The sequence below is a fragment of the Drosophila pseudoobscura genome, chromosome 2 (assembly GCF_009870125.1).
Source record: "Drosophila pseudoobscura strain MV-25-SWS-2005 chromosome 2, UCI_Dpse_MV25, whole genome shotgun sequence".
Lineage (NCBI taxonomy): Eukaryota > Metazoa > Arthropoda > Insecta > Diptera > Drosophilidae > Drosophila > Drosophila pseudoobscura.
The window spans coordinates 1,126,944-1,140,877 of record NC_046679.1 but is presented as its reverse complement, the minus strand read 5'-3'; the positions used below and the strand labels follow the sequence as shown (position 1 = coordinate 1,140,877).

Sequence of the window (13,934 nt, the reverse complement as noted above, 5' to 3'; positions counted from 1 at the left end):
GTTTCCGAACAGTTTTCACAACAGTTGGCATGGACCTGGCCCAGGGCCCACCCTCATCCCTTTGCCATCAGAGTGCGAGTGCGAAAATCAAGCCCAAAGCTGGTGGTGCCTCCGACGGTGGTGGTGGCAAGGTGAAAGCCGCTTAAGGTAGAGAGAAGGGAGAGTCAGTCCTCAGTCCTTTGTTAGAGCCGCTCAACATGTGCGCCACTATTGGATTAAGTGGCGAGCGACGGCGGCGATTCAAGGACAATCAATGGCACAGCACGCCTCGGGAGCGAGTGCAGCGAAACGTCCTCCTCCTGGACCTTCTGTCCAATTCGGAGTTAGACCGCGTAACAGAAATCCATTAAGGTGACCGTTTTATTTGCTACATTAGCACGGGGCACTGGCAGGGGCATGCCGGGGGGTGGGTGGATCTTAAATGCCTGCATTTAGACATCTGCCTGCATTTTGCCTGCCATTCGAATCGCATCTACGAGCCACGGCTTACTCTACAAAAGTGTTAATTGAGATTGCTTTGCTTTTTTTGGCAATTCAAAAGTCATTCAAGCAGAAAGTCGAGGCCATGCGAGAGACCAGCTAGAGATGCAGATACCGGAGTGGACAGAGTGGCCATATCTGTGGCAGAACTACTTCAAAAGAAGGGACATGCTGCATGCTAATGCGCTGAAGGAGGAGCAGCTGCCACTCTTGGGCCGCTCGACCCACGTGCCACACGAGTGAGGAATGCCAGGAATCTTGGGAATTTCCAATCAATTTTAATTGGCACCCCATCAATACTACTACACCGACAGGGAGGAGGAGAGGGGCATTCCCCGAAAGGAAATCTAAAATATTTGTGCATAATTTTAATTAGAACATTTTTCTATTTGCGCAATTTATCTTCTGGGTGCTGCCACGAGTGCTCGACATTTGTTGTCGGTGCTCGACATTTTCGGTGGCAGGCAGAGCAGAGCAGAGCATATGCGCGTGTGTGGCAGAGGCAGAGTGGCAGAGTGGCAGAGTGTCAGCGTTCCAGTTAGAAACTGGTGGCAATGAGTGTCAAGGCAGTGCAATAAATTATTTTAAACGAGCATATCGAAGATGCCGCTTCCGATTTATACCCCGACAAAACTCTACATAGAATGGGTGTCCACCGGGAGTGGGGGATCCTGCTTCTGCTCCTCACATGTGCATCGCTCTCTATTGCTGGCATTTCAAATATTTTTACGAGCAATGCGAGGATGCGATTGGGGGAGTGGCCCCTGGCCCCTGCTGCGTCCTAGGTAGGGATTTATGTGCGGGACGCGCAATCAGAGGCTTCGCAGATAAATCTCCTGGCCACTCGAGCGAAGGGGCAGCCAATCAAAGTTGCAGCACAAGACGAGGCAGCCCAGAGCTGAGGCTCATTTAAATGCTCGCAGAAGGCAGCAGCAGACAGCAGTAGACACCAGACAGACTCAAACTCATTTAAGTTTCGGCCAGAGAGATAGGTGAAAAGGATAAGGACTAAGGACACCGGACAGAGGACTCTCTTTCTCTCTTTTTCGTCCAAAAATTGTCGCTAAGGGATTGGCAGAGCAGAGCAGAGCTAACTTTTCGTCCGGCCTTAATTGCCAAGTGTCCTTGGCCGGAGTGCAGAGGGGAGCCTTAATTGCCTCAGCCCACTCGCCGGACTGTGCTCTCGCCCTCTCTCTGTCTCTCTCAAATGTTTAATTGCCATTTAGTCCTTTTTAATGGACTCCACTGTAGCACTGGGACCCCTGGACCTTGTCGCCGGTGGACAACCGAGAACCGTTCATTAATGGCCAAGTCTAGATTTCCGCTCACCTCCTATTGCCCATTCCCGTTCCGACAAGGACTCTCCTGTGCTGTCGATGGCAGCGGACAGCAGTCCCAAGATAAACTTGCAAATGCTAGCATTTTAATAGTCACATTTTTGACTTAATATGTCGGGGATATGTCCTGCTTATCTGGCCATCGCTGTGGCCCGACGTGTGTGGGTCCTGTGTGCGTCCTTTGGGGCACTCTCAGCTCGTTTGTGTTGCATAAATTTGCCCCAAATTGTTTTGTTGCTGCCACAGCCACTGTCGTCCCCGATAAGACGCCGTCGATAGCATGACAATTAGCCCGAAACTACATTTAAAATATTACTCTTGTAGTCCTTTCCTCGGACTCCAGGACTTCTTCTTTTCCTCCTTCTCCCTTGCCTCGGCGCTGTCCTGTGGTCCAGCTTTAATTGTTTCTTCGGGGTCTGTTTGTTGGGGTCTGTTGAAAGCGCAAACACAATTTGATTGCTGATATCCCAAATATTGACTATTGGCCGTGAATGCCTAAGAAGGGCTCAAGGATCCAAGGGGACCTTTGCTCGGAATTTGAATTGTTGTACGATAGTTTTGTAAAGATTTAAGATGAGTTTTCCTAGGAAATTAAAGGAGAAGATGTGTCCAAGATAAGTTTTCGGTGGGTCTTCCATTGAAGTAGTTTCTAGATCTTGGGCTCTCCCTCTTCGAGGCCAACACTTCCAGTCGGCAGCTCGTTTCAACCTGCCATCATTGAGTCCTGCCTGCCTGCACTTACGTTTAATGAAAAAAAGGGAGCATTATTATTAAATTATACCCCCGATACGCCACTCCGCCCCCTGCCCTTTTTCCGAGGCATGACATAAACATAAACTTTGCGCCTTTTGTGTGAGATGACGAGGACGAGGACTCTGGGCGGGTGTCCTGATCCCCGAGCCCTGCCGGCGGCTAAGAGCACAACAGCAACAGCAACAGCAAACACCTTTAATATTTTCATTATGGAGTCATTCAGCGCGATTATTAACGCGTGACCCCCAAGGCGGTGCACAGCGTCTCGTGTTCATGAGAACGGATGAACGGAATGGAAGGTCCACCCTAATGAACGACAACAGCAACAAACAGCAGCAGTCCTCGAAAGTTGGTCCACGTTCACGAGTCCAGAAGGTAAATTACAATTTTTTTTTGTTTTGTTGTTTATAAGTGGAGGAGCCCCCCTCTCCGTCTCCATCTCCGGCTACGAAGTGCAGCTGTACCTAATAATCATAATAATTGCGCCATGGGCGTCGACATCGTCGTCAACTTTAGCCAGACGCCATTGCCCATGGGCCATGGGCCATGGCCATCGCCGTGGACTCCAACAACAATTGCTTATAAAGTGCGTGTGACACATTAACGGGAGAAAAAAAGCGAAAGAAAAGCGAGGAAAAGCGGGCGAAAGCCGAGGAAAAGCGCGCTAAGAAAAAGGCAAATAAAACTCGCGGCCAGTGGGCGAACTTCAAAAGAAATAAAAGGAAAGAAAAGCGGGTGGTGGGATGGGAAGGAAAGTCCTTTAATGCCGTGAATTTTCCGCGGGATTTCTATAAAGTGCAGTAGAGAGTGGGGTCCTGCGGTTTGTCCGCCGTAAATTGAAAAAATGTTCGTGCGTAAATTGGCTTTTGGAAGGGGACGTGGACGGAGGTCTCGGCTTCTGGTATAGGCATATCATCTACACAATTTAAATGGAAACAAGGCGCGACCACGCCCTGTTCACCTCCGGATCCGCGGCCGTTTGGCTTTGCCGTAGCCGTGTCCCGGGGTCGGGCACTTTTTCAAATTGAATTTCACTTCGAGAGGCCGCTCGAAGAAAGGAAAACCGAAGCGAACGCACAGCGGAAGCAAATTAAAAAGAAATTAAGCCAATTTGCCTGTAGACCCGTGGACCAGGACTCCGGACCAGGACCCTGTCCAGGAGGATGCCTTGTGTTGTGGCTCGTAAATCTTTGCCCATAAATACCACGACAAGTGTCCTAAGCCCCGACTCCCGACTGCCAGCTGGAAACTGGCAACTGGCCGATGTCTTCATTTCCGCGTAAAATTCTTTAATCTCATCTCAATTCAATTAGTTCGAGTTGACTAGTTAATGCCGCTCCCGCAAGTGTCCGTCGGGCGGGAGGTGTGCTGCAGGATGCCCTTACCCGCTCCTGGATTTTGTGTCACTGGGCATTAACTTTTGAAATTTATGGCTCATCGCAGCAAAGTGTGGCACACTGTGGAGGTTTATGGCTGATAAGTAGGCCGCTATAATGTCCAATTAGGTAAAGAACTTGGCCTGTTAGAGGAAGCTATCTATCTGGAACTGAAGAGAGACTATACCTCTATCAAAGAATCAATTCAGGACTGAAGAGGCCTTTTCTTTGCACATGAAGATTTAATTAAACATAATTTCAGTTTGACACGAACTTTAAGAGGATATCTTGTTTCTGTTTCTGTTTCTGTTTCGGCTGCTATTGATTGGGTGGGTTTCGCTTCAATCTGTTGTGGTTTTCGAGTCCTGTCCGGTTAGTCGCTGCTGGGGGCGCCATTCGGCTCCTGGCGGGGCGAGCATGTGGGCGTGGTCTGGTCGGGACGCGGCTTGGCCTTGCCAAAGATCTTCGAGGCCTGCTCGGTGTTGGCCAGGGCGTTGATGGGGTCCGTTACAGTGCGGGGCTTCAGCAGCAGCTTCGGGCGGTTGTCGTCGTCAATGCGGTTGGCGGAGCGGACGGACGTGGAGCCCGGGCTGTTGCCGCGGAGGCTGCCGTTGCCTCCGCCGTTGGGGTTGTAGTGGCCCCGACGGTCGCGATTGCGATTCTGCACAAAATTAGTATAGTTTCCGCTTCCATTGACGTTGCTGCTGCCGCTGGCGTTGCTGCAGCTGTTGTACCGCTGACGATCCGGCGAGCGTCCTCCGCCGCCGCCACCGCCACCTCCTTCGTTGTTGCCGTTGTTGCTCCAACTGGAAGAGAGGAGACATCTTTAGAGGGGACATATCTATCGGGACTCGATCTGGGGGATTACCGATTGAAGTTGCGGTTGCGCGACTGGATGCTGCTCGCGGACTGTCGGGGCTCGAGGAAGCCGATGCTGTTGTTTCGACTGCGCTGCCGATTGTCCTCCCTCTGGTAGCGGTTCCCCCCCTCCCGACCGTAGCCAATGGAGCGGTTGTTGTTGCTGGTGTTGCTGTTGTCTCCGACCCGTTGGGCATTTCGCAGCGATATGGAGCTCTGGGTGGGGCTGCTGTGGGAGAAGGGCTGCTGCCCAGGGCTGTTGGTGGCTGCGATGGGGCGCACGATCTGGTGGGAGCCGACGCTGTCGTCGCGCCGATAGTTGCGCCTCTGGTAGTAGTTGCGGCTCCCCGACTGGCCATGTCCTGGTCCTCCTCCGCCGCCGCCTCCGCCTCCTCCTCCGCGTCCCAAGCCTCCTTCGGCCGTGTGGCGGCGATGGTCGGCTATGTCGATGCGCAGCGGAGCGGAGAAGTTGTCCAGCTTGATGCGCCCGTTGCAGGCGATGGCGCGCTCCAGCTGCTCCACCGTCTCGAACTCCACGTAGCCATAGCCCTTGAACTCGTCCGTCTCGCGGTCCTTGATCAGGCGCACGTTCTTCACCTGAAAGTCCGAGAATATCTTCATCACATCGCCCTGGACGAGGCCCTGGGGCAGGTTGCCCACGTAGGCGCTGAACGGCGGCTCTGTGGGCAGCGGCTTCTGGCTGTTGCGATCACGGTTGCGATCACGATCACCGTTACGGTCACGATCACGGTCGCGGTCGTTATTGCGGAAGTCACGAGAGTCGCGACAACCGCCTCGGTCCTGTCGGTTCCGGTCGTCTCGATTGTTGTCCCGATTGTCGCGACCTCCGCGATTGTTGTCTCGATTCATGCCACGATAATTGCCACGAGCATTGCCGCCACGATCGTTGTCGCGGTTGTAGTCGCGATTGAACTCTCTGTCGTACTCGCGGTCCCGGGGGTTTTTGCCACTGTCGAAGGATCGATTGGCCATAGTTTTGCTGAAACCCGAACCACTCAAAAGTTGACGCTTATTAAATATAGAAACGCTGTCCAAAGCCCGATAAACGAGACGCTGTTGAAAAGTCTACGAGAGACGTAGAACTGGCAAAACACAAAGGGATATCTCGTCTGGCAATCGACTGACACACTGGAAAGCAAGGCCCACTAGGTTTTGAATTAATTTCGAGTCTAGAGAGTGTCTAAAGTTCATTGTGGAGTGGCACTCGGCGCTGGTGTGTGGCAAGGTAAACCCATAGATGATTAATGACTGGGAAAACATGTGTGGAGCAGCTCCATCTTCGGTGGCAGTTTCGTTGTGCGTTTGTTTTGTGGATAACGATGCCAAAGTACATGGAAAAAGTCAACAGTAAATAGTGCAACATGGAGGGGCAGGAGCAGCAGCCACCCGCGAGAACTCATGACTCATTTTTGTACATTTGTCAAAATTTCAGCCATACATCATCTTTAAACAGTGCTTGCAACACAGAGAGAGTGCTCTGGCTGGTGGCTTCTGGCTGCTGCAAAGGTTGCTGGGGGCACACGAGACAATGTACTGGAAACGGAGCTAGAGATATATCGCATACCAGCAACACGGAATTAAAAACTGATGTAGCGATTAATTTATCACTCTCAGGGCGGCAGTGGCAGTGGCAGTGGCAGTGGCGGTGGCAGCCCCTAGATGGCCAGCTCTTCTGGCAATATTTAACCAACAAGTTGGCAGGACTACTGCAGAGCTGCATCCAGGACAGGGCAGAGACGTTTGAATGGGTTCGGAGTCGGGCAGTAAATAAATTACGAGCAACAAATAAACGCGCTTCATTGCATCATCGATGGACACAGAAGGAGAGAGAACTCACAAAACAAAAGCACAGAGAGACAGATAGAGACAGGGACGAGGATGGGGATTGGGATTTGTTAGTGGACAAACAAAGACAAGAAAACGGAAACGGAAACGCTTTCAGCTGTCGAATTTGTATGAGCTACTGTACTCCCTCCAATCCTTCATCTCAGGCAGCGAGAGACAGAGACAGAGAGAGCTTTTGTTGTAAGCGCTGCTCCATCATTTGATTGTTGCAACAGTGTGCTCTGCACCATCGATCAGAATTAATAAAGATTTTGTCCTCCCAGTGATTGACTGAGTGACCCACCTCGGCCAGATGGTGCACCACCCTCACCCTCACCCTCTCCGGGCTGTAAGCAGCATCGAATGGAGCACTTGCTGCTAATCGCCGCCGAAGACCCACTTGTGAGCCGGGCGGAAGCATTACACTACATTAGCGAAATTAAATTGATTTTGCCATTCGCCATTCGCCATTCGTGGGATATCCAGAAAGGGGGTACCCATCCCGCAGGGTTGACTGATTTCTCACCACCTTTCCACTTACCACTTTCCACTTTCTCCCTCATCATCAGCATCCCTCTCCCTCTCTTTGACGTCGTAATGATGTCTCTCTGGCTTGATTTATGCCACAGCGCCCGCAAGTATGCAGCGTAAATATCTTTATGACCCAATATGTGAGAGCAGCAGAACAGTTCTCCATTAGTGCACTTGTCTTTCGGCTTTCATGCGCATATCCTGAGTCCTGAGTCCTGGAGGACTGGATGGAAGGTCCACACAACACACCACTAATCATATTAAACGAAATTCATACGTCGCCGCATTTGTGCGATTTACTCCGGGGAAACCCGCACCCAAAACAACAAGTGCGAAAGAGACAGACACTGGCTGCCAGGGTTGCCAGGGTTTGCTCTTCGTTCTGGCAACATTTCTCCCGTTGTCGTTTAAACTAATTGAGTGTTACAAATTTTATGTGCAAAATCTTTAAGCTAAATTGAAATTTGTTTTCCTTTTTTTCCTCTCCTCCTTTGTTGTTGTTGTTTCTGTCACACATTTTCCACATATGATGCTGCGGGTAGCACAATGTACACTACTATACGAGTATATATCGCGTATATATCGCATACGTAAGTGAACCCATTTAATGTTACGAGTATGTGCACATTTGGCTTGTTCTTTTCATACCCGTAAGTGCGTTGAACCATTTTAAAATGCTCAAAGCTGAGGTATGTTCGAATCCCCCGATAAATTGCCTCTTCCACGGAAGAGAGTAGTGGTGGATGGGCGAGGAAAGTGTTTAGGGGAAGGGATGAGTACCAGTCGAGTCGCGTTTCGCTTTCATTTTCATAATTGAGGTCGAAGTTCGGGCTCAAATATTTTGTAGGAAGGAATACGAGTATGTTAATGTCATTTGTCTTTTTTGGGTGTTTGTATTTCTGTGGTTGGGATTGAATGTTGTATATCTTGATGTAGGAATGAGAATTGGAAGGCTGTGATAAAACCTCGATGCCTTTTCGAAGGTATACAACCAATCTGCAGCCTTTAACCTCTTCCCAGTCTTTGAATTTCTTGAGAATTAGGAAAAGAAAAAGTATTCTTCTTGGATGACAAATAACACCCACTCCATTGACACTGGCGGATGGCTAATTAAACTGCCAACGGAATGTATTTTCGCAACAATTTACATAATTTACGATGCAAGCCGGAGAGCAATTGGCAGAGAAAGGAGAGCCAAGGAAAGGCTTGCTTCTTGCAGGCCAATAAACAGAACAGAATTGCATATGAAGTGCCAGAGATTTGGATGAGTCTCCGAGTATGAATTGTGGCCAAGATAAGCAGAGTACAGAATCTGGCGACAGCCTGGGTCTCCGCCAAGGGCTGGCCCTCGAATGTGGGAAGAATAAAGAGAATTTATCATTTGCTTGGACCCGGGCCCATATATCAAGTGGCAGGCCAAATAATATAATATATGGCACTTGTTTAGGGCCCTGGCCAAAAGAAAACTTTGCAATTACCAGAAACTGTCGCGGCATTTTGAAAAATTAACATGCAGCCGGGCAAAAATACATATAGGGTTATAGTTCTTTGTATCGGACGATGCTAGATTTATGCCGATTTGAATAGCCCGAAAATAGTCAGCAAGCAGTACGACTGCTTCGAATGATGCTGATTTATGGGAAATACTCGTACGCTCCTACGCTCGAGTCGACTCTCTGGCGGAGGAGAGCCCATAAATAATGCCGGCGATCAAATTGCTACCTTCATGTGTCCGTCCGATGAGAGTTCCATTCCTTGGAAGCACTTCGGCACTTCGGCACTTCGGCACTTCAGCACTTCAGCACTTGGTGCTTTGTTGTACTTCCAATTAAGGCAATTGATTTTAATTAGACCACCGCTTACCATAAACATATACTCGGGCATACGAGTATTCCAAAGAAATTATTATTAAACACGCGACCAGCGCAAAAGCTGCTGGTGGAACGGAGCAGTGGAGGGTGCAGCCATTAAATGCTTTCCTTCTTCACCTCAAAGTAACTTAATATTTGCTCTATCCATTCCGTTCAATTAATGGGAATTACGAGTGTACGAGTGTATATGGCCAACAACTGCAGCAGCAGCAGCAGCCCACATGTAATGCCAACTGTTGTACTGTTGTTGCAGGGAAAGATGTATAAAAAAGAAAAGATATAAGAGAGGAGGAGCACATTGGCTCCTTAATTGGCCAAACGGGCAAACGGACAAACGGCGACGTGCCTCAATTGAGGTGATCAGCGTTAATTGAAACCGCCAACCGGCGAACGGCGACCGGAGACCGGCGAGTGGGATGGGAGGACGCTGACTCAGCTGCTGGATAATTAAGTCGATGGGAGGTTGGATGCGTACTTGTATCTGCGGATACAAATCGTGGCAGATCAAGATGAAAAATTAACATTTCGCGCATCATTAAAATTCCAATAGAAGAAGAGCTATCTCTAGGAGGATGGAGGGGATGGAGGAGGCCTAGGCCATATGGAAATCGTTGACAAATGCCGCAGCAACGTGCTCAATGTCTCCATTTCCATTTCCACTGGCATCTACGGGTATGTGGTGTGAGTACTTGTTGTTTTTGTCAGCTGCTGACGACCGCCTGGCTCATTTGTCGCCTCAAACACACTGGCAATGGGAAATGGGGAAATTGTGGGGGAAAATGAGTAAAACAAATGCGTCAACACCGAATTTTCATTTGGTTAATGTGTGAAAGTGCGAGACTAGAACCAAAAACAAAAACTACTCACAGTGCGGCCACTGGATCTCTGTATATCTGTATATCTGTATCTCTGAGATGCTCGCACATCGGACAGGGCACCATCCGTGGAATAATAACATGAATTTATCAATTTGTCATGTTGATATTTGTTTGGCAATTTATTTTCCATGTGCGGGCCGGGACAGTCGTCGGACAGGCGGCAGGCAGGAAGGGAAACGCAGGAAGGCAGCCAGAACTGGATGGAGTGAGGATTGCGATGGGATTGGGATCGGAGACAGTTCCGCTTTCGAATGGGGTTTTATTTTTGGAACACCCCACTCTCTTTCTCCCTCTATCTCTCTGTCTTTCTCCTACGAGTAGTGCAGTGCAGTGCAGTGCAGAGCAGAGTGAGGCAATTGTGGCCCGTAATTGATGGCACTACTTACACACTTACAGCCTGGCACGACTGGCAGACTGGCTGAATGGCTGAATGGCAGACGGAGTTATAGAGAGGTTTCTCTGGGAGATTAGTCGCGATTCAATGGATAATTATCATCACAGATCATGGCTGTCCCTCCCCAATGCTGTCTCTCTGTGTGGCAGAGAGAAGGCATCAGTTGTTTCCCTCCGAATGAGGAGTAGTTGCTATGTAGAATGGTTAATGGATTAAGAGGTTGTGGCATCTACAATATATGGCCTTCAATCTCTTCCTGATATAATTATTATCCATCTACATATCTACCTAAATATTCCTCCAATTGGTAGCTCTTTTGGAGACTCCTTTATGGAGTGTGTCCTAGTAGGGAAGAAGTGGTGTCTACAATTTGAAAAATATAAATCTCTTCTGTATATCGATTATTATCCATCTATCTATCCAAATGTATCCTAATCAGATAGGTATTCCCATCAGAATGAAGTATAATTATCTATTCTATCGTGCTGTCACCTATCTAATGATTCAATAATCATTTCTCTGGATACTCCCGGCTATTCTAGAGTTGTTCTCCCACACGTTAACCGGATCGAGGGGTCTCGGTCCCACAAATCATTCAACGGCGCGAAACAAACAAATAAACAATCGAACAAATGAAGAGACACAGAGTTTAAAGTCATTTAACTAAACATATTAAGAGCAGAGTACGAATACGGGGTACAGGGGGGAGCACTCATTCCGTGCTCCACCGAAGGACTGAGGATGATGATGATGTCACCTTGGGGCTGGGGCACAGCCTCGTACATACAATATAGTAAACAGGACCATAAAAACCATTAACATCTGGTGTGATTAACTCTTAACTCTAAGCTCTGAAGGGCGGAGGAGGAGGAGGGTGTCCCCCAGTGTCCCCTCCATTCACACGGCAGGCAGTGCATCGAGAGAGGGGGACTAGGAATTCCACTTGGAGTCAGAGTCGGAGTCGGAATCGGAGTCGAGGTTCTCCTTCACTTTTCCCCTTCCCCCTTCCCCCTTTTCCCTGTGGCTGTGTTTTGTGTCGCCATCGACTTTTGCTTTTGGGAAATTTATGAGTTTCGCTTGAAAAGTATTTTATTGCATTTATAATTGTGTGAGTGCTCGAGTGTGTGCGCGTGTATCTGTGTGTGGAGTGGACCGCCTGGGAAATGAATGCCACTCCCAGTCTGAGTCTCCCTCCCCCTGCCTCCCCTGTAAATGTTGCACATAAACTCTTTAACACTTTGCCTCTCGTTGCAATTAAACACAAAAAAAGAAGAACAGTCTACTTATTGACGGAGGGGCGGAGTGGCAGAATGTATCTGTATCTATGCAGGCGTATCTGCGTATCTGTCGAGTGCATTTGGGGCTGCTGCTGCTCCACTTCGGTGTTCTCCTCGGGGGCACCACCGCATCATTTGTTTGCGTAACTTTATTAGACTCTCGAATTGCGTGTTTAGTTTTCCGAGCAATTTATGGGATCCGCGGGGCTGCCGTCGGGCGACGAAAATGTGGGAAAACTCTCTGTCCCTCTGTGCGCTCACATGTGTGCCCCAGACCCAAGTCGGGGGCACTAACAAGTGCTTCCATCAGTGGATCACTCAAAAGTGTCTAACAATCCGATGCCGCATCTCAAGCGTTCTTGTTTGAATTCGAATCTGAGCCCCAGCCTGTCTTTTGACCTTTCCAGCCCCTGTCTGAGTCTCCCCGACGCTCTCCCAACTCCCTTTCTGATTAATAACCAAAGTAAATTTCGAAATTTTTGCCCCAAAAAGTACACACAAAAATTAAAACGTACAAATTGCCAGATATTTGTTTGCCCAGAACTTTTCTTCTTCGCGAAAGACGAAAGACGGCGGCACCTTTCCATCCCCATTCCAAACCCCAAGCCCTGAACCCAAACCCCAAACCCAGAGACGGAATGAGACAGAGAGAGAGCGCGAAAAAAAATTCATTTTCCACGTAATTACTCTGCTGTGATTAGTGAAATTAAACTTTTCTCTCTGGCATTTCCCTGTTGCCTTTTCCCTTTTCCCATTTCCCTTTTCCTCTTTGCTGTGCGTGAGTCTTGGCTTTTCTTCGCTCTTTGGCTCTTCGGATCTTTGATTTCCCGCTGAAATGAAAAAATGGCTGCTGCGTTTGCCGCCGTTTCATTCTCGCAGTTTCATTTAGCGCTACGTTTTTCATGGGAAAAACTAGAAAAAATCTGAAGAGGAAAACGCGTAACGGCAAATTACAAGGATTGATTGTGTATGAAAATGATGTTTGCCTCTGCCGCTGCCACTGCCACTGCCACTGCTGGCTGGGAAAACTTTTCGGTGGAAAGTTGCTCGAGAATGCATAAGGTGTCTAATTTTTCATGGGGCACAGACAGCAGCAGCAGCGGCAGCAGCAGCAGCAGCGGCAGCAAAAGATTGACGGCCTTTTGTCGCGGGGCCAATGAAATTTTTAAATATAAAATGAACGAAAACGAAAAGAAAACACTTTTTTCGCAGCGACAGCGGCAGCGGCAGACACTTTAACACTTGAATAAATATTTGTGCGTCGGTCGAGTGGAGAGGCAGAGGCAGAGGCAGAGGCAGGAGGCACAGGAGGCACCACCGAAAAAGGAGATTTTATAATGCCACAAAATCCAAACTAATTACTCAAGCCGCTCGAGAGTCGACTCGACCGTCGGACGCGCGCATCATTTCACTTGATATCCTGTCACAGGATGCCTGCCATGCCAGTTGGGCCTCGGCCTCGGCCTGCGTCTTCAGGCCCAGACAGCATCATCATTGCCCTCTCCAATCTCCCAAAAAGTTGGGGGAGAATCGCAGACAAAATAAATGTTTTGAAAATAATTTCGTGTTATTTTTCTGGACCGAAAGGGAGGCGGGCCTGCGACCGAAAGTGTCACTGGCGCGTGTGTCAGAAATTAATATTAATTTGCTATGTCAATGCATATCCGTCATACCGTCGTACCGTCAGTCGACGGCGGACAGGCCAGAAAGTGGTTATTTTTCAGAGACCTCATTATCATCATCGCTGGAGAGAGACTGGAGAGCGGGCAAGGACTTCTGCGGAGCCACAGCCACCAAAAAAGGGTGGAGTGGAGCGGAGCGGAGATGCAATCCCATGGAGAGATGGAACGCACGTGCGAAAAAATGTTGGGAAAGTTATTCAAGTTATTCTCACATTTTCTGGGTCTCTGTTGTTGTTCGGTTTTTGATTAAGAAAATTATTGATTAATGCGGGTTGTTTTCCCTTTTTTTTTCGTCTGGGCAATGGGTGTGTGGTGTGCAGGTGCAGGTGCCGACTGCCTCGTCCTGATAGTTGTCAGCGCATCGGGCACTCAACTGCTCTCCAGAGACGGCTCCCCTGCTGGGAAGAAGGACCCGGAGAGGGGAATGGGGGCGGGTCACATGCCAAATGCCACACGTTTCTTGAAATCTATGCCGTGTTCAGTGCTAATGTGTGTTTTGTGTCTAAGGGGTATATCAGACATGCGGGAAAACGGAAGAACAGGAATTCTAAATAATCAAAGAAATATAGCAAAAGATGGATAAGATCGAATTGGTTTAGCACCTATAGTATATTTAATTATATGATATGTAGCTATATTGTATGAGCAATTT

The 13,934-nt window shown here is 48.8% G+C and overlaps 1 protein-coding gene across 1 annotated transcript; it reads right to left on the bottom strand.

Annotated features, from left to right (window-relative positions):
• Nucleotides 1-4,247: 4,247 nt before the first annotated feature.
• On the bottom strand, nt 4,248-5,933 carry eIF4H2 (eukaryotic translation initiation factor 4H2). Its single transcript, XM_001357562.5, has 2 exons — nt 4,815-5,933; nt 4,248-4,752 (listed from the first exon to the last, which is right to left on the bottom strand). The coding sequence occupies exons 1-2, from the start codon at nt 5,795-5,797 to the stop codon at nt 4,320-4,322; spliced, it is 1,416 nt and encodes a 471-aa protein (XP_001357599.4). The 5' UTR covers nt 5,798-5,933; the 3' UTR covers nt 4,248-4,319.
• Nucleotides 5,934-13,934: the final 8,001 nt, after the last annotated feature.

What these genes read in the sequence shown, in the direction of transcription:
- eIF4H2 (XM_001357562.5), bottom strand. Translation starts at nt 5,797, where the DNA reads ATGGCCAATCGATCCTTCGACAGTGGCAAAAACCCCCGGGACCGCGAG. An exon ending in CGCAACCGCAACTTCAATCG is followed by an intron (nt 4,753 to 4,814) that starts GTAATCCCCCAG and finishes CCTCTCTTCCAG; the next exon opens with TTGGAGCAACAACGGCAACA.